The 17,406-nt window shown below is 38.5% G+C and overlaps 1 protein-coding gene and 1 long non-coding RNA gene across 4 annotated transcripts in view; one reads left to right on the top strand and one right to left on the bottom strand.

The window, feature by feature from the left end:
* Positions 1 to 6,456: 6,456 nt before the first annotated feature.
* On the bottom strand, positions 6,457 to 11,403 carry LOC125461134 (uncharacterized). The gene is made up of 3 exons (XR_007249407.2): positions 11,246 to 11,403; positions 9,514 to 9,617; positions 6,457 to 8,952 (listed from the first exon to the last, which is right to left on the bottom strand). It is a non-coding gene; the product is annotated as an uncharacterized LOC125461134 (long non-coding RNA).
* Positions 11,140 to 17,406, top strand: part of hmga2 (high mobility group AT-hook 2) — a 150,999-nt gene continuing 144,732 nt past the window's right edge. The window contains exons 1-4 of one of the 3 annotated variants that reach the window (XM_048549565.2): positions 11,140 to 11,417; positions 12,116 to 12,286; positions 14,077 to 14,163; positions 17,040 to 17,090. In XM_048549565.2, the coding sequence (XP_048405522.1) occupies positions 12,167 to 12,286; positions 14,077 to 14,163; positions 17,040 to 17,090 (258 nt within the window). In that variant the 5' untranslated portion in view covers positions 11,140 to 11,417; positions 12,116 to 12,166. Of the gene's footprint in view, positions 11,418 to 11,513; positions 12,287 to 14,076; positions 14,164 to 17,039; positions 17,091 to 17,406 lie in introns of those variants that run through there. The other 2 variants (XM_059652459.1, XM_048549566.2) reach the window with 2 other exon arrangements.

Below are 17,406 nucleotides of genomic sequence, written 5' to 3'. Positions count from 1 at the left end.
ATCTTATTTTTTATATCTTTTGTGGTTTTATCTTCCATTTAGTATGCAATTTACATTTATATTCAACTGCTATTTACCTATTAATTATGTTAAACTTGTGTTAAGTAACATTACAAGTGCCCAACAATTACCTTCTCCAGCAAGAGAGAATTCAACTATCGCTACCTGATATTCAATGGCATTTTCATTGCTGAGTCCCCCAACATCGACATCCTGGAAATGGCCATGGACCATATTAATACTGTGACTACAAGAGCAGGTCAGACCCTGGGAACCAGTGACACTAAGTAAATAACTCATATCCTGGCTCTTCTAAGCTAAGTAGAAGGCATAAGTTAGTAATGTGAGGGGATGCTGTCCATTTGCCTGGGTGGATGCAGCTCCAACAGCGATCAAGAAGCCCAAACAATTGAGGACAATGCAATCTGTTTGGGTGGCACCCCATTTGGCACCCTTAGCATTTATTCTCTCCGCCACAAGTACATACTGGCAGGATTATCTACCACCTTCAAGATTCAATGCAAAAACTCACTAAGGCTCCTTAGACAGCACTTTCCGAACGCACAATCTCCAACATGCAACATTAATGCAGCGAATGCATGAGGACACACCACCCACAAGCTCCTTTTCTTGCCTCAGGCCAACCTGGCTTCAAACTAAATTGGCACTCCTTCACTGACACCGGGTCAAAATCCTAGAACTCCCTCCAAGCACTGTGGGATCACAGCACAGATGACATTCAATTGTTCAAGAAGACAGCTCAGTACCAACCTTACAGGGGCAATTAGGGCCAGCAATCCCCACATTCCATAAATGATTGAAAAAAAAATGTTAATTCTGGATTTTAGAAAAAAAGGGTGGTTACTTAAGATAATATTGAGTTGATGCATTGTTAGACTCTGGTACAGTAAAACTTGTTTTGTTTTAGACTATGGCATAATTTTTTGAACATGTAAGTAGAATTTTAGATTACTTCTCAATCTCCATCGAAATTTTAACGCTGCAGAAAAGAGGAAAATCATATTCAGTAGAAGTTCCATGGAACACCAAGGACCTGCTGTCTCTGTGATGTATTTAAGTGCTTTTTCTTCTACTGAGAGGGAAGAGAAGTTCAGTCTACCTACTGGTGCGTTTGAAACAAGGTTTAATTTAAAAATATTTTTAACAATTGTTACCAAAATTGAATTTCAAATTTGGCCAATGAATATTTAATCACCCATAGGAGATACTAAGAAGTTCTGAATCCAAAAGCAGCATTCCAAATATGAGAAATGATTTTTACCTTACATTCATATAATATTTATCATACTATTATTTTAATGTTCGTATTATATACAGAAGATCCTATGTGGCATCGAACATGCCAATTCAGTCAGAATGTGATATTTGTTTCCATTGTTGTAACACTCAGTCCCTTCTCTTTTAAATTCTGTCCTCTTATTTTCTTCTGCTCTTCGTTAACTGCTTTTCTCTCATATCTTCCTGTGTTCTCTGAGTTTTATTTATTCTCTCAGGCAAGGCATGGAAAGAGACTGCTGGGGGTTTGCCCCTAAACATAATAAAAGCAGAAATCAAGCACAGGGATTATGATTTGTGATTAATCTCTATCCATTGCTTTTGAAAGAGCTGGCCAACAAACTGGTGCTGCCTGCTCACTCAAATGTTTGTTGCAAACAACCAGTGCTTTCTAGCTGAAGCAGGGATTGGAGGTGGTTATAAAACTGAGTTTGACTTGAGAAAGGCACAAGAATTCTACAAGATGTCAGACACAAGTGTCAAGATTTTTCAAAAACAAAGCAAGGGATTGTGGATGCTAGATATCTGAAGCACAAACAGAAATTGCTAGAGAAATGCAGCAGGTCTGACAGTGTCTGTGGAGAGAAAACAGAGTTAATGTTTTGAGTCCAGTGACCCTTTTTCTGAGGATATTTTAATCTAGGCTTTGGGTGCCAAGAAGCCCAACAGACAAACTCTCAGAAAGCAGAGTGCCACAAGAATCCTTATTTTCATCATATGAGAGGTTAAGGTTAGTGATGGCATTGTCAAATGCCATATGTTACCTACTGCTATGCAACATTACGCACTGCTGAATTCACCACAGCACTCACTTGCCACTAATCTCTATCAAACGCAACTCAAACCTATCATTCAAAACTATACCTCACCCTCATACACTTGCCACTGCTACAAATCTCACAGTCATATCTCACAGCTTGTTGCCAGTTATTCAAGTGTGACAGGTATATTACTCAAACGCATGGCGTAAACAGCACTGAATTCCCGATTATCAACATTCTTGAGGGTTACCATTGACCAGAAACTAAACTGAACATATCATATAAAAGCTATGGCTAAAAAGCTGGTCAGAAGCTGGGAAAATGAGGCGAGCAACCTACCTCATAACTACCCAGAGCCTGTCCAGTATGGACAAGGCACAGACAGAAGTGCAATGGAATACTCCCCACTTACCTGAATGGTTGCAGCTCCTAAATAAAAACCTCACTATCCTCAATGTCAGCCAGAACAAAGCGTCCTGCTTGTCTAGCACCCTACAGTACACTTTCAACATCAACTGCCTCAACTATTGACCAGGGACAGGGACAGGGATCATGGGCCCTAGTGCTGCTCCTGACATGGGCTTCTAGCTCCATGCTCAACCACTGACCTTAGCCCAATGACATAAACTCCAAACCAGAGCATAGCAGTCTCCAAACAGCCCCTCTATTAAGATCTGAATTCAACCACCAGTATTGTCCAGGCACCGGCTTCTGATCCAAAGTACCAGAATGGTGTACCATCTACAAAGATACACTGCAACAACTTACCAATTTCCCTTAGACACCACTTTCCAAACCTACAATCTTTGCCATTTAGGTGGACAGGGGCAGACAAGAATGGGAACATCAACACCCAAAGGATGCCTTCCAAGCCACACATATTCCTGACTTGGGATAAATTGCTATTTCTTCACTGTTGTTGAGTCAAATTCCTGAAAGTCCCTTCCTTTCAGCACTGTGGGTTAATAGAATGAGCAAAAAACCCTGGATCACATCCAAGTGAAAAATACACATTCACTGACACATTTCCCTCTCTTGCATTCCAGATTGGTGCACAATTTCAGGCAGTAGAACCTAAATCTGGATTGTCAGGGATCAGATGTACAACTGAAGTTGTGCATCCGGACCCTGCGACCTGGAGGTCCGTGTTGCTCCATTTCATCACCTTTCCCATCACTCAAGCTTCCCTTCAAACTTTGATCCTAATGTCTCCACTATTTCTTTACTTTGCCATTACCATCACCACTTAATATTCTTTCACTTCCAGTCTGAACCCTAATCACTGTCAACAATGTCTCTTTCCTTTATTAGTTCAAATCCTTATAATTACATAAGATAGTGGAACAGTAGTTGGGTACATGGCCTTTCAAACCAAACTGAACCTTGACCCCAATTCCACTTTCCTGTTCAATCCCTTCATATCCCTAGAGTCTAGCAATTTTAGCCCCGAATAAACTCAGAAGTTCAATATACTCAAACACTGTGAGTCCAATTCTAAATATGCACAAAAGCCTTAATGAAGACATTTCTCCTGATTTCAAGTACAGAGAGTCAGGCACTTTTATATTGAACATATGTTAAAAAAACGGTTCTGAAGAAGTCACAGTGGATATAAAATGTTAACTTTATTTCTGTTGCCACAGATGCTGTCAAACTTATCAAGTTTCTCCAGCATATCCTGTTTTTGTTGTTTTGGGTCTCCAGCGTCACAGTATTTTGCTTTTATTCTTGTTTTCTCCACAGCAGATTAGCAAAAAATATATCACAAAGTATATATAATTGAGATTGATGGATGCAGTAATGTGTATGACTGGCTTGTTGTCGTACATCCCATATAAATTTTTTAAATTATCCATGAAATGCTAACTATTTCACCTTGTTGTCTTTATGAGCTAGGCGTCACCTACATTACATTGTAGCCAGCTCCCAGCAGAGGTCTTGACACTAATTGACTTTAGAACCTAACATTTTTGAGCAGTTGTGCACCTAAAATGACTTGCCATTAGCAGGATTGATTCAGTGTAAATCTACTGGATTCTGTTCACAAGAACAGATTCTGCAATGTTTTCAATTGCTTACATCAGACCGTGTAATATTGAGAACATTTGCTAATGTACTTCTTTATCTTTGGATATTTGTTTTGAAGTATCAAAAAGTTTCAATAAATTGTTTTTAACTGTTTCTTCAAAGCATTTTTAAACCTTGAATGCTGATGGAATTTCAGTTGTTAAAAAGATGTTTGCTCAATTCATCATCAGTTTGTGCCTCTAATTTATTTGTGTTTGACAGAGAAGATATTCTCAGATCCCTGTCATTTATTTGTTGCTGCCAGAAATAGGAAAATTCGCAAATTATGTAATCGCTAGCCCCCAAACCCCATGATCTCCCCAGTATCCAGACAAGCTGTATCAGTCTAATAGGTAGTGGATTGGACAAAGTTTGATAATTCAGCTATAGGAACTTCAACATTCCAAACACAAATTATTTAATAAATGCCTTCTAATTCAGAAATGTTGATGAGAAAATATGTAGTATTATTATATATTCAAAGCTACTAAATGTAGCACTAATTTATTTGTAAACTATAGTCTCCCATTACAGGGTATTTACAAAACACACTTCCTAAAGTTTAGAATACAATAAACAGTTATAAAGTCAGAATGATCAGTCACAATCAAAGACACCAAGGGCTAAAGAGGCAGAAAATTATACTTGGTCTAACACGCCTAAATTAGCCTGAATGAAAATCAACTAGTTCATTCACTCTCACCACTAACTAATGAAAAGTAGAACTCAGCATTAAAGGAAGCAAAACATTTTTTTCATCTTTTCTTTTGATAGAAAAATTGAATTCACCTCAAACTAATCTATCTGAAAGGATATTGCCATATGTCCAAGCAAAAACTGCAACTGATGTACCACACTTCCAATTTATTGTACTTCGCTGTGGAACTCAAAGAATTTATTACTGTTTATAAATTTAAAATGTCAATTTAGAAATAGCATGCATTTATTGCTGAGCTTTTGTTTTATTTATAGCCAACGTAAAATTAAGTGCCTCCAAAGGTTATTTATTTATTATGTTTTTACCTTCATAATTGTTGTAACAATGCCTATACATAATGAACTATGCAACATTCAAACTGGGCAGTTGGATTTTAACAGCTTAGGTAACTGCAAGACTTGTTGAGTAGACTTGCAATCGGTTTCTGACAAATTTCTGTCTCTGACATTTTTCAATTTACATACTGCTCTCTTTAGTTGTTAACTAAAACTGTGGTCTCATCAATCTTAAGTATATTCACTTACGATGACAATGGGAAGAAAATGGAGGGCTGCAATGCACTAGATACATGATAAGTAAAGGCTTTAACATTGTTTCATAAATCAAAACCAACTGTTAGGAGTGGATTAAGTAATTGCAGTTTTGTGCTTTTTTCTGAATTTAAAATGAAACGTAACATAAATGTTTCATCTTATTGCCTTCTACTCCATATCATGTTTTATCAAAGCCAGCAATAATAATCAAAAACGCTGAAGAAATGTTTTGATATATAAAATAGAAAACATTTTAATAAGTCCAGAAGTGTCCAATTTGTCTTCAATAATATAGTCAATTTAAAATATAAAAGTCAATTTGATTGAACCAAATTAGTTTGGGCTGATGGGCATTTCCAAATAAACACGATTTTCATCTTGCTCCTGCAATGTTTTATATTATTAACTTCACAATGTGAACAATGGAAATATCCATGCCTTTCCAGACAAATGCAGTATAAACTGCCCTCTTTTGAGTTCACACAGCTATTCAATGTTGTAGTAGTGAAACTACAGATATTCTCTAACAAAATACATTCTCCATGTGCCTACCACCAACAAAATGTGGTGGCTGGCAAGCATTGAATGAGATCCTTCAGCAGCTTCTATAAAAATCTAATCGTGTGTATCTATATTATATAGGAGAGTGATGACCATGCAAACAATGTTATTACTGTGATAACTAAGATGCTCAGATTCAAAAAAAATAAATGTGGATACATGGTCATTCACATCTCTACTGATGCAGCAGCTAATTCTCTGTATTTGTCAGTGCAAACAAGAGAAGTGATGCAAAAAATAGCTCTTTGCAGACAGCAACAAAATAATTAGGCAATGTAAAATGCCTTACATTCAAACACCTGAGGTTTGCAATAAAGATAGTCTGACTATTTAGAGGAAGCATAAATTCAATGTGCATTTTTACAACACCTTCAATTCCAAAGTGCTTGATGGTGTCAAGGTTGGGAAAAGAAGACAATCCAAACATGAGTGGAAAGAACAATTAAGGGAGATATGCAAATATATAACCACAAGATAAGATTTTGAGGTTTTACAAATTCAGGAGAGATGGAGCAAAACATTTCATTTGAGAAGAACATTTAATGGTGCAATATCAAAATGACCACAATGAAGCATAAGAAGGTAGATATTGTAGACTAGTTACAGAAAATTAAAAAGTGTAGCCTGGAACACTTGGCATGAGGCAAAATGGATTAAGGTTATGAATGATTTTGTAAATTGTGGGGAAAAATTCTAAATTTAAGTGCCAGGGACTTAGTGATGAGAGATTAGGGCTCAGTATGATGTCGGTAAACTTTAAATGAAAACAACATAATTTTGAAGATAGTGGAGTATGATGGAGCTAGGGAAAAAAAAATTGAATCTGGAGGTGATGACTGCATGGATGAGAATTCCAATTGGGAGTGGAAAAAGGGGAGTCAGAAGCACGTGGTTTTGCAAAGTCAAATATAGACCTTCTTGATGTTGGATAAGATGCGGGACTTAAGGATCTGCACTGGGTTCAAAAGATCACTGCTATTGTAGCCCATTAAGGTCAACGTGAGCCAGGGGCTGAGATGAGTGATTGGAATTGTGGGCATTGCTTCTGGAGGGAACTGAGAAGAGTTACTGGGATTTATTGGAGTTAAATTAGAAAATTATATGTTGTATCAAAGAGAGTTGAACAAGAAATGTGGAATTGAGGGTAACTAATCAAATTGCTACAGGAAACTATGCAATACCCATTGGTTACTCGCAGGTTATTCCTCTAGCCACATTTGCAACACAAAATCACATTCATTCACTGTTAATTTGAGCAAAGTGGAAATGGTGCAGCATTCACATGTGTGTCTACCCTAATTCAATCCTTGCACTGGGTTGTATCAAATTACCAATCAATCACTAGAATTTTGTCAAGTTGGAGTATGACTGGAGATTGCCAGTTATTGAGTACACCATCTTTTATTAGTATTTCTGCTATTGTAGTGTACCTGTTCAAATCATTTATATTGTCATAAAAACCACCAGCCAAAGGGAGCTGCTCTCCAAACAAATTAAGAAATATGTTTCCCTCACTTATACCAGTAATGTTACTTTGACTTACATGGATATTGATAACAAATTCACAAATTAGGCTGCAAAGTGTACAGGAATAGAGAACCAGTCTATGAATTTGGTTTTACATGGGGCAATTTATTTACACAGCAGAAATCCATATTAAAATCCATGTTCAAATGCAATAATTTTCCTCCATGTTCGGCAGCAACAGGTTTATAAGATAGGAAACATTTATGCCGTTTTTGTTTTATTTTTCTTACTTTCAGAATACTCACAATGCAAACTCTGTTTGAAATAAAGGAATTCATTTAACTTTTCTTTAAGAAAACAGACTTAGCCAGAAAACGAGCTTCCCCAATTTCTATTCAGTTAACATAAATATTCACCTAAATGGAACTGACCCTACTACTATAGTTAATTATAAAGGGCAGCAATTGCAGCACAAGAAGATACGTGTGCATGCACAATAAACTGTGCCTACAGGAAAAGCTATCTATAGATTGACTGATATAGGTATAGATATTAAAACGGGACTTTGCAAAATAAACTGAAAAGCAGTCCGGGTACATATCTACTTACAGGCAATCTGTGAGCATATTAAACAATTCATATGGGGGAATTTTTCAAGCCAATTTCACAATTACAAAAAAACGATGGCTGTTGGAGCATTTTTCCTTCCTTTTTTCCGAAATCCCGAATAGATCTTTAAGAAACTGGAACTCTCAAAACAACAAGAGTATTATTAGACATACTAAGGTTTTGTCCACGGCCGGCTCTCCTGGGACTCTGCAAAAATGTCTTTGTAGCAATACATTATGATTTTAAAAACATACCACGTGGAGGTTTTTTTTGCAAAGGAAGCCGAGCCGTATTGAAAGAATGGTGTATTTATGGTTGCTGATGGTTTTAACATGCACACAGTTTTGCAAAGGAGGGGGTTACTAATTGCGATTATGCATTTTAATTCAATTTTGAAATAACTATGGACATAAAAACACATCACCATCACACATCAGTAACGTTGCATCAGAAATCTTAAGGTTTTCGTAAAAATAACTGAAAGTTGCATTTTCCGCATTGCTGTTGAAATTCACACATTCACACCATCCGTTAGCGAAATGCAAAGTGAAAAGCAATGGCAATTTCGAAGGGGCAATCTTAATCGAGCACGGTAGTTACTGGGTAATGGAGGAGTAACAAAAAAATAAAAATTGGTTCATGGAAAACAAACGTTTATGTATATCAATCACTGTATTACGACGAAGGTATATGAGAAATTGAACGAAGTGTACCGCAATGGGGGATGAGAGGGAGAGCGTTCAACATGCATTTGTTTACGAACAAACAAGTTAGCTGACAACGCAAACAAAAAGTTAAGGGTTAGAAGTTCCATCCGAGCAACAATTTTCTTTAACACGTTGGCTCCTCCTTTGCTCTTGGCTTATGTTTGTAGATTGTCCCATTGTGCTTTGTGTAAATCCGTGTGTGATTTCTTCTGTTCATCCCTCGGGTTGTTTCTCTATCAGATAAAAACAAAATGTTTCAGACAACCATTGACTGAAATAAAAACAGGCACACTTGAAACTTTAAAACAGTGCTCCTCACTCCTTCACCCACCCACCTACCCCCAACAAACAAACGCAACATCCATCGACTTTTCTAAAGTATCTGCAGATTTGCACCCGTGATAGAACCATGTTTGTTTGTATGTTTACAGATAAATTCTTAGACTAATTGTGAGCGCGAGGAGCTAAATTCTTTGTTTTTACCATGAGGCAAAACGTGTTCCAGGTCAGCAGCGTGCTTTGAAGACTGGGGGATGGGGGCCTGCCTCGCCGTCCCAGCTGAAAGGCCAAGACTTGTGAATGAATGAGATTTGATTGAGAAAAAAAGTTTTTTGTTTGTAAGTGATATAGAAAAATCCGGAATTGGTTGTTACTTATATATATACACTATACACACAAACACATCTATATGCGTGTGAAACAGCTTAATACTATAATGTTAACACCCTTCGAGAAAGACATGTAACGCCAAACATTCCCTTTTGGGTGTGTTAGGTTGGGGGAGGGTTGCTTACCCTTGGTGTGGTCCTCCTTTCAGTGTCTATGCCTGTGGCACACCATGCTCCCAAATAATCCTTTTCCCTGCTGCAGAGCCAATGCTGACATTTCCTCGGCGGCCCTACACAGCGAAAACACAGGAAATAAACACATTTAATGTGACAGCACACCCCACCATCACTGTCATAAACAGAGGCAGCAGTCACCATGCTTGTGCAGGCGCTCAACTTGAAGTTTTTAAACAGAGGCTTAATCCCATTCTACACCCCCCCCCCAAACAAAAGTGTCCCCCGTCAAAATCAACTTCATTTTCACCAGTCGTACTGCAAACTACGGACTCATTTAGAAACCCCATGACTATCCAGTAATACATCACACTTCTAAAAGTTTATATTTCCACACCCAGGTAATTTGGATTTAACTAATTACAGCAATCAAATGGGGATAGGAAGTCCTTTTTATTGTAAGGATTTAATGTGTAAGTAGTAAAGGCGAACATGAACTGAAGTTTCCCTGCCGAAGCGCTCCAATTGCAAAATGTTTTCATTTCCGAACTGGGGAGAACATATAAATGTAACATATATATGGATTACTCATTGTCGTATTCCAAGCCCTACATGCCTGAGGTAGCAATCGGTCTTCTTTCAGGAATTTGTGTTTTTTTAGCACTTCCTGCAGTAATTTACGGCAATGACTATTGATTAGTTTTTTTTAGCATGATCATTTCATTCGTTTCAAGAGCTGACGCCATGCAGTCTACAAGGGGAGGAGCCCAGAGCAGACGGGCGGGCAAACTTTCCCGTCCTGCATCTTGGGGGTCCCCATTGCTGGGTTTTTTTGTGAATGAAGTTGATCTGCGAATGACAGATTAATCGCGTAGATGGTTTTTTTTGAGGGAGGGTCAGGCTGGTAGTACAATTTCTTTTCATAGTTACTTCATTTTCGCGAAAAAAGAACCTTCTGCTCTCTCAGCCGAGTGCAGATTGCGAAACGCGTTTACTTTTTGCAACAATCAACGCGTAAAGTTCACATACTGTAAACTTGTTCCCCTCTCCCCCCCCCCCCCCCCCGACAACGAAGCACAGAAATTCATGTATCTCTCTCAGCAACTTTCCCTCCCTATTGTGTGGCAGACAGACAAGACAGGGAGAAATCTAAATTCCTTGTTCTGAACTGACTCGGCGATCGTGGGAAACTGCCTGCACGTAAAGCAGCGAATTCTTTGTCACTGTTGTTCCTCTGTAATTGATCTCACTTCATGTCGTTGAGCGGCGCACATCAAAGGCGCGCTTGGCTGTTGGAGGTCGAGAAAGCACATGCAGCTTCTGGAGAGGCGCACACTTACACCGTCTCTGCAAGCGAAGATGTTCCCTGCACTTGTGCAAACTGTGTACGTGTTTAATCGTTTAAAATAATCGGCCAACACTTGTTGCAATTCAGAATCTTACTACTTGCAAGAAGCCAGATTCATCTTAAAGAGGTCTTTAGAAACACGGCAAAGGGGGGGGGGGGTGGGGGTGGAATGCGAAATGAAATTTAGCAAATTTCTCATTGTGCAAAAAGTTGAGCGTTATTTTGCCAATTTTCTAAACCAAGCTGGTTTTAAATTGGGAGTCACTTCTCCCCCCCCCCGCTCCACGTTTGCCCTTTGTACAGCGATTAGCAGGGCCCAGTGCTGTCTGTCTACTCAGCAGCAGATTGCAATGGGGTAGTAGTGGTGCGGGGAAGCTGCAATTCAGCTAACGATACCTTCACGGATGAGGCACTCCACTATGTCTCAGAAAGAAAGTGGGAACACCTTGTAAGCACTCCCACCCTCGGAATGTTGCTGTGTTGCTCGCACGGTGTTGTATTGAAATAACCTGCTGGATTCCAGCCATTCACAGGAGACTTTGTTACTGAGTGCTCGAATCTGGGACACGTGAGTTTCCCTGACTTCTTCCTACACTCTCCTCCCCCCCCCCCCCCCATTCCTGGTGAATTCCTAATGTTTTATCTGCCTCCTGTCGGAGCTGATTGCTTCGTTTCCTTCATCCTTAACCCACCCACCCTTCCCCTTCTCAACCCCATCTTCCCCTCCCCCCTCTCCCCCAGCTTCTTTATTCCAACCGGGGAAAGGTGTTCTTTCCTAAAAAAAACACTCATTTTCATCTCGAGGGCTGGACTGGAGTAATAGACCCCAGTAACTCCTTTCCTTTAATTGAAACTCTTTCACACCGGCTGCTGTGTGTGTGTGTCTGTCTCTCTCTCTCTCTCTCTCCCCCCCCCCCCTCTCTCCCTTCCGTATGTTGGTTTATATAAGTTATGGTCATTATTTGTAAACTTGGCAGCAAACTGCAGTGCCCCTATTTCATTCCCGGTAGATTATAACCGGCTCGGTACATTCCTAACTCCAACTCAAATTACGACGATAGAAGGGTATTTAAAAACAAAGCAGCAACAAGAAGAGGGGGAAAAAATCTAACAGCGGTACCCACTGCAAGGAGTAGTGCATTTTTTGTAGCATCCTGGAATTTGTTGCCCTAGTTTATCCCCCCCCCCCCAACATTACCGCCCCCCTCACCATTCCCTGCCTCCATTTCTTTTTTTTTGCCTTCTCCTCATCACATTCAACACCAGGACGTCCGGTGTTTCTGCTTCTTGGTGTTAACCTGTTGGAAGGAGCCAGAAATGTCAGAAGCCACAATGAGCACAGGAGGTGAAGGACCGAGTCAGTCCCCGACTCCCCCGGAACAACCTGCAGAGACACCCCAGAAGAGAGGTCGGGGAAGACCCAAGAAACAGCAACAAGTCAGTATCGTGCTTTTACCTCTTTTTAAATTTGAAACAAAATAAAGTGTTATTTCGTTGGGGGGACAATTCAGGATTTGATGAAGGACTTGTACGTTGGGTCGTGCCTGCTGTTTCTAAACTGCCACCTTCTCTGGCTTCAGTAAACGCAGCTCAGTTTGGCGAAATTGCAGAAAGCCAGTGCTTTCCCGATGGGGACGCTCAGTGATGGTAGATTAGCAAGCGCTTTCAAACAATGACCTCCGGCTGACGGTAACGTTAAACGCTGCCACTGATATCAGTAAAATAAAGCTCAACGATCAGAAAGGACCGCAATAAACTGAATGAGGCTCATTTGCCGGAGATATCTGCCGCATATTCACGGCTTCCGAGACTTTTGGAACTCTTCGGCTATTTCGTTTTCGTTTTTCAAGTTGCACCCGTTTAAAAAATGTGATCCGAAAATCCCGCCTAATTTGATGTCTTGTGGGACACAATCGCCTTCTCTCTCTCTCTCTCTCTACGTGGCTGCTACAAAGCTTTATTTTCCCACAGTTTTGAAGAAAATCTTTGGCAATATGCTCTGTTGAAAAATCCCCGCACTGTTCCTGCGCTGGAAAGTGTTATGAGATTATCATTCCCCCCGCCCCCCCCTCCCCCCCCATTCTGTTCACTTTCAGGACCGTAGTAATGGATCTTATGTAATGTAAATGCGGTAATTCCAGATTGTCCAGGAGAGAGGCGGCTTTTTTCAATGTAATGTTGGGCACAGTCATTGCTGTTTGTTCATACATCTTTCTATGCAAATGAAATAACTGCTTTTACACGCTTCCGAGTTAATTCAGTAATCCCACATTCTCTCTTCCTCTTTCTTGGCTTGTATTCTAAGCAAGATATCCTACAAGGCTATTTAATACGGTGTGTGCCCGAATCATGAAGCTACAGGGCAGTAGTTTATTTAAGAAGCAAACAAATGTCTGCACAGACTTTTTCCTTCCGTTTGGATTTGACACGTTCGCTTTTTATTAAACGTCTCCGAGTAGTTGAAAAATACTGTTTGCTAAGCGGACAGGTTTGCTTTGCTCCCCCCCCCCCCCCCCCCCCAAGATGTGGAAATAGAAGTTGAATCGCGGTTATTTCGAGACATTGGTATTTAGTACCTGACCCCTTTCAACCAACAAGATTAAAGTTTTTCATTGGATCTATTAGCTAAAAGCTTGAATAGCCCCGGGTTGAATGGCTATTGCCTGTTGACTCTGGATAACTCGCCGAACACCATTAGTTTGGTAAATGGTCATCACAGCATTCAGTTTTCAAAAGAACGCACGGTGTTAGAATATTTGGAGTGGAATTCAATAGAAACGAAAAATCAGTTCTTTCCCACTAGCAAGCTTTAAATGGTTAAAATTTGCCATATTTGATTAAGTCCTGTTGCATATTGTATGCAGGTCACATCTATTTTGCCATTAACACAATTGGACTTCTTAAATTGCAGTTGGTATGCTGAAGGTTCATAATAACAAGGATTTAGAAGTCAAATGATACTTTGAAATTACTAAAACATATATGTAACTTTAAACTTTGGTATCTGCTAAAAGAGTAACCCAATGCTGAAATATCTCATTCAGTATTTTCCAAAATTAAAGCATGAGTTCAACAAATCCAACCAAACTGCAGTATGTAACCAAGACCTAACCTTCTGCATTGAGCTTGAGGTTTTGTTTGTGCACTTTCTAAAGATTTTAACACATTGAAACCTAAAGTTCCTCAGGTCTGTGTTTAACTGGCCACTGTTCCGTATTACATTATAGGAACCGACTGGACCACCTACGCCTAAACGACCTAGGGGAAGACCAAAAGGAAGCAAAAACAAGGGTCCCTCTAAAGCAGCTCAAAAGGTGAGATTAACGTGCAAACATTTCTGAACATTAACCACACATAGAAAACCACTTTACAAATGAGTTCAATCATTCATTAGAATCCAGTTTACAAATGAGTTCCATCATTCATCCCGAATATCAGAGGATTTACACCATTTTAGTAATTTGTGTTGTTTGAATCACATTTCCTGCTGTGTCAGAGTCCAGGTTTAAAGTATTGAGACCATGTCTGCTTCCTATCGGAAGGATCATTTTTTGTTTCGGTTTGGAGAAGTTAAGTAGCTTTGAAAAGAAGAGTTATTTCTCTATATGTTATTATAAATTCCTGTCTAGCATGTAGCACTAATTATCAACATTTCATAATAACATCATAGTTTATTCCTTCTGAAGAAATCTCCAATTCATAGCTGTATCTTTTCTTGACTTGTGCTTTTGTCTTAAAAATTCAATTTGTTGAGTTCCGAATATCCAATGTTAATGAGCAATATTTTGTGGTTTCTGCACACATAAAGTTGGTACTATGTTAAATTTAAATTTGGGCATGACTGGGTTGGAAACATTGATTATTTGAATGTTCACAGGAAAATTAGCTCTGTTCTTTTATCAATTTGAAATGTTAAAAGAATAAAAGTTAAAAGTCCTTAGTACTCAATTTATTGCAAAATTCACGTTGTCCATATTGACAGTAGTAGTTTAATTGCAACTAGTTTTTGCCAAAGTTTGTTTTATTATTAACAAAAATGCTATAATTCACAAATTTATTATGGATTTGGGGAAAAAATATAGAACAGAATGGTTTCGATCAAAGGTACTAAGATTGTTAAATACATGCTTTTCCAAATTAAGACGACAATGTAATCGTAAGAGCATGTTCATCATCTCATTAAGTATTGCTATGGAAGTATGATTCTGCATACTTTGGGGGCTGGTGATGGTTTTTGATTTGTTTTGTTTGAAATATCCTTTAGTTTTTAAAGGAGGTGGGTAAATCTCCTAATTCACTGAAAATCTCCCACAACTAGGGTTTAATGTTTGGCTGATTCTTCCTGATGTCTTTCCATTGATGTCTCCATTGAACTCCTGTCCCCACAAATTAGGAGGCCTGAAGAGTTCTTCAGATTGAGTCTTCTCTCGAAATATTTAAAGTTTATAAATTAGTGGAGGAATTAAAATAGGATATTGATCTGTATGTCTAATTATGATGATTCCAATAAATGAAAAGAAAAAGAGAGAACTGAATCCATTTCCCTGGTAAGCTGAAAGTTTAAAGAAAACTGGGAGAAATCTTGTTTTTGAGACTTTGCCCATTAGAGTATATGCTTAAAAAAAACTTGTTTATTGTAGACCTATTGTATGAAACATGGCACAGTTTGACAGCGCATTGTTTGGGGGAAGAAGGAATACATATTTGATTGGTCTCCAGATAGCCGTTTTTAGGGATTTATAAATACACCAACCACAGCACCGATTTTTCTGAAAAGTCATTCTTGTGTTATCTTTGTAGATAAAAGGCTATTACTATGATTAGTTTAATAATTAAAATATAAAAGGAATAACTCAGTTCACCCCCTGTCATGGAAGGTATTGTGATTGATTTTTTTTTGCCCGTGGTTTTCTAGATTAGAACCGGCACATCACATTCGGCATAACTATTTTTGTTAAGCATAATCTTTTTAAAAATGTAATTAACTGCAATAACTTTCAAACCAAATAAAACAAAAAGACAGAGTTTAAGAATTTCAAAAACTGAAATATTGAAAATTGTTTTCAGATTCCAGCTTTCTTTGACACTGTATTTAATACCGCAAGTTCTGTCCTTTGTAGACTATGAATTTGACCACCTTGGTGAAATTTAAATGTGAGCATCGCTGTGGTAATATGACACAATCTCTGGCAACAGTTATCTGTGTCCTGTACACCACCAATTACTCCCCTGACCTGAACCTTTGACACAGTCTATCTTGATGTCTTACTGTATCATTTTGAAAGGGCGATACCTTTTCCAAAATTTATATATTGTTACACTTTAATTTATTACTTAACAAAGGTTGGATGCCTAAGGAATACTGAATGCCCATTAAATTATTTAAACAGGCCGTATCTTGTTAATTGCCTTCAACTGCACAGGTTTAATTTCCTTTGTACCCAACAGAGCAACATACAAAAGTACAGCTTAAAGCTCCACCTTCCTTGGTTCAGCTCCCATATCAATTGTCTCCTTGTTTCAAGTACTTTAATAACCCTGGAGTTCAGGTGGCTTGCAAATCCAAGTGTTAATTGTTAACAGTCTGAATTGAGACTTGCTTGGAAGATCCATATTTTTATGGGCACCTTAGGTTGGACTGTAAAAATTAATCACTGGCTGAATTTTATCGTATTAACTTACTGACCATAAGAATGGCAATTTGGAGCCAATGACTTTTGTTCTTTTCAATTTAAAGAGTAACATTACTTCTGAACAATTTAGTCAATTCCACAGTAAAATATATTGGATACAATTTCAATGAACTCTTCACCCCTTTTTAATCAGCAATGCAACAGATTTTTTAGAGTATATAAATAAAGTACTAAGTGTTCATTGTTGCACAGGGGGTTTGTGTGTTGTTTATTTGTATCTAAAAATAGCTCAAAACTAGACAGTAAACATAGTTACTCTAGGAAATGAGTTGTTATGCAGTTTCTTTTCTTTTGCTCAGGACTGCAGTGATTTAGTAGCCTGATCAATTAATAAGCCGTTTGTTAGGAATTGTTTAAATTGAGTGGTGAACACACACAAAGTTTAACAAAATAATTGAAAGTTTTATGCTTATAATAAAGACATGTGAACTTGTGTATAACGTTGTGATAGGTCTTAAAAGTGTGGAGATAACATTGTCTCCCAATTTTCTTGTTAGAAAGCTGAGCCCGCTGGTGAGAAACGACCTAGGGGCAGACCTAGAAAATGGGTAAGTGTCCCTTTCCTCATGTCCTGCTTTAGTGGTGAACTTCTTTTCCTTTTCTATCTGTATTTCCCCTGAATATACAGGCATTGATTTCTTCTTCCATTGAAGAACTCTACTAGTACATCACTCAACTATCCATGTTTCACATGAATTGTATGGTGGACACCTAGAGATACGTCACCATTGATCTCCACACTGTCCTTCTCAAATGTCCCAACATATGCATTTCATTTAAGATCATTGAATACTAATCAAGAATGGCAACCTTTAGTGATTGTGCTGGCTTAGAGAAGGGAAAATGAGGAAAAAGGTCATGTCT

This window comes from Stegostoma tigrinum, chromosome 18, assembly GCF_030684315.1.
Source record: "Stegostoma tigrinum isolate sSteTig4 chromosome 18, sSteTig4.hap1, whole genome shotgun sequence".
Lineage (NCBI taxonomy): Eukaryota > Metazoa > Chordata > Chondrichthyes > Orectolobiformes > Stegostomatidae > Stegostoma > Stegostoma tigrinum.
This window is presented reverse-complemented; position numbering and strand designations above follow the sequence as displayed.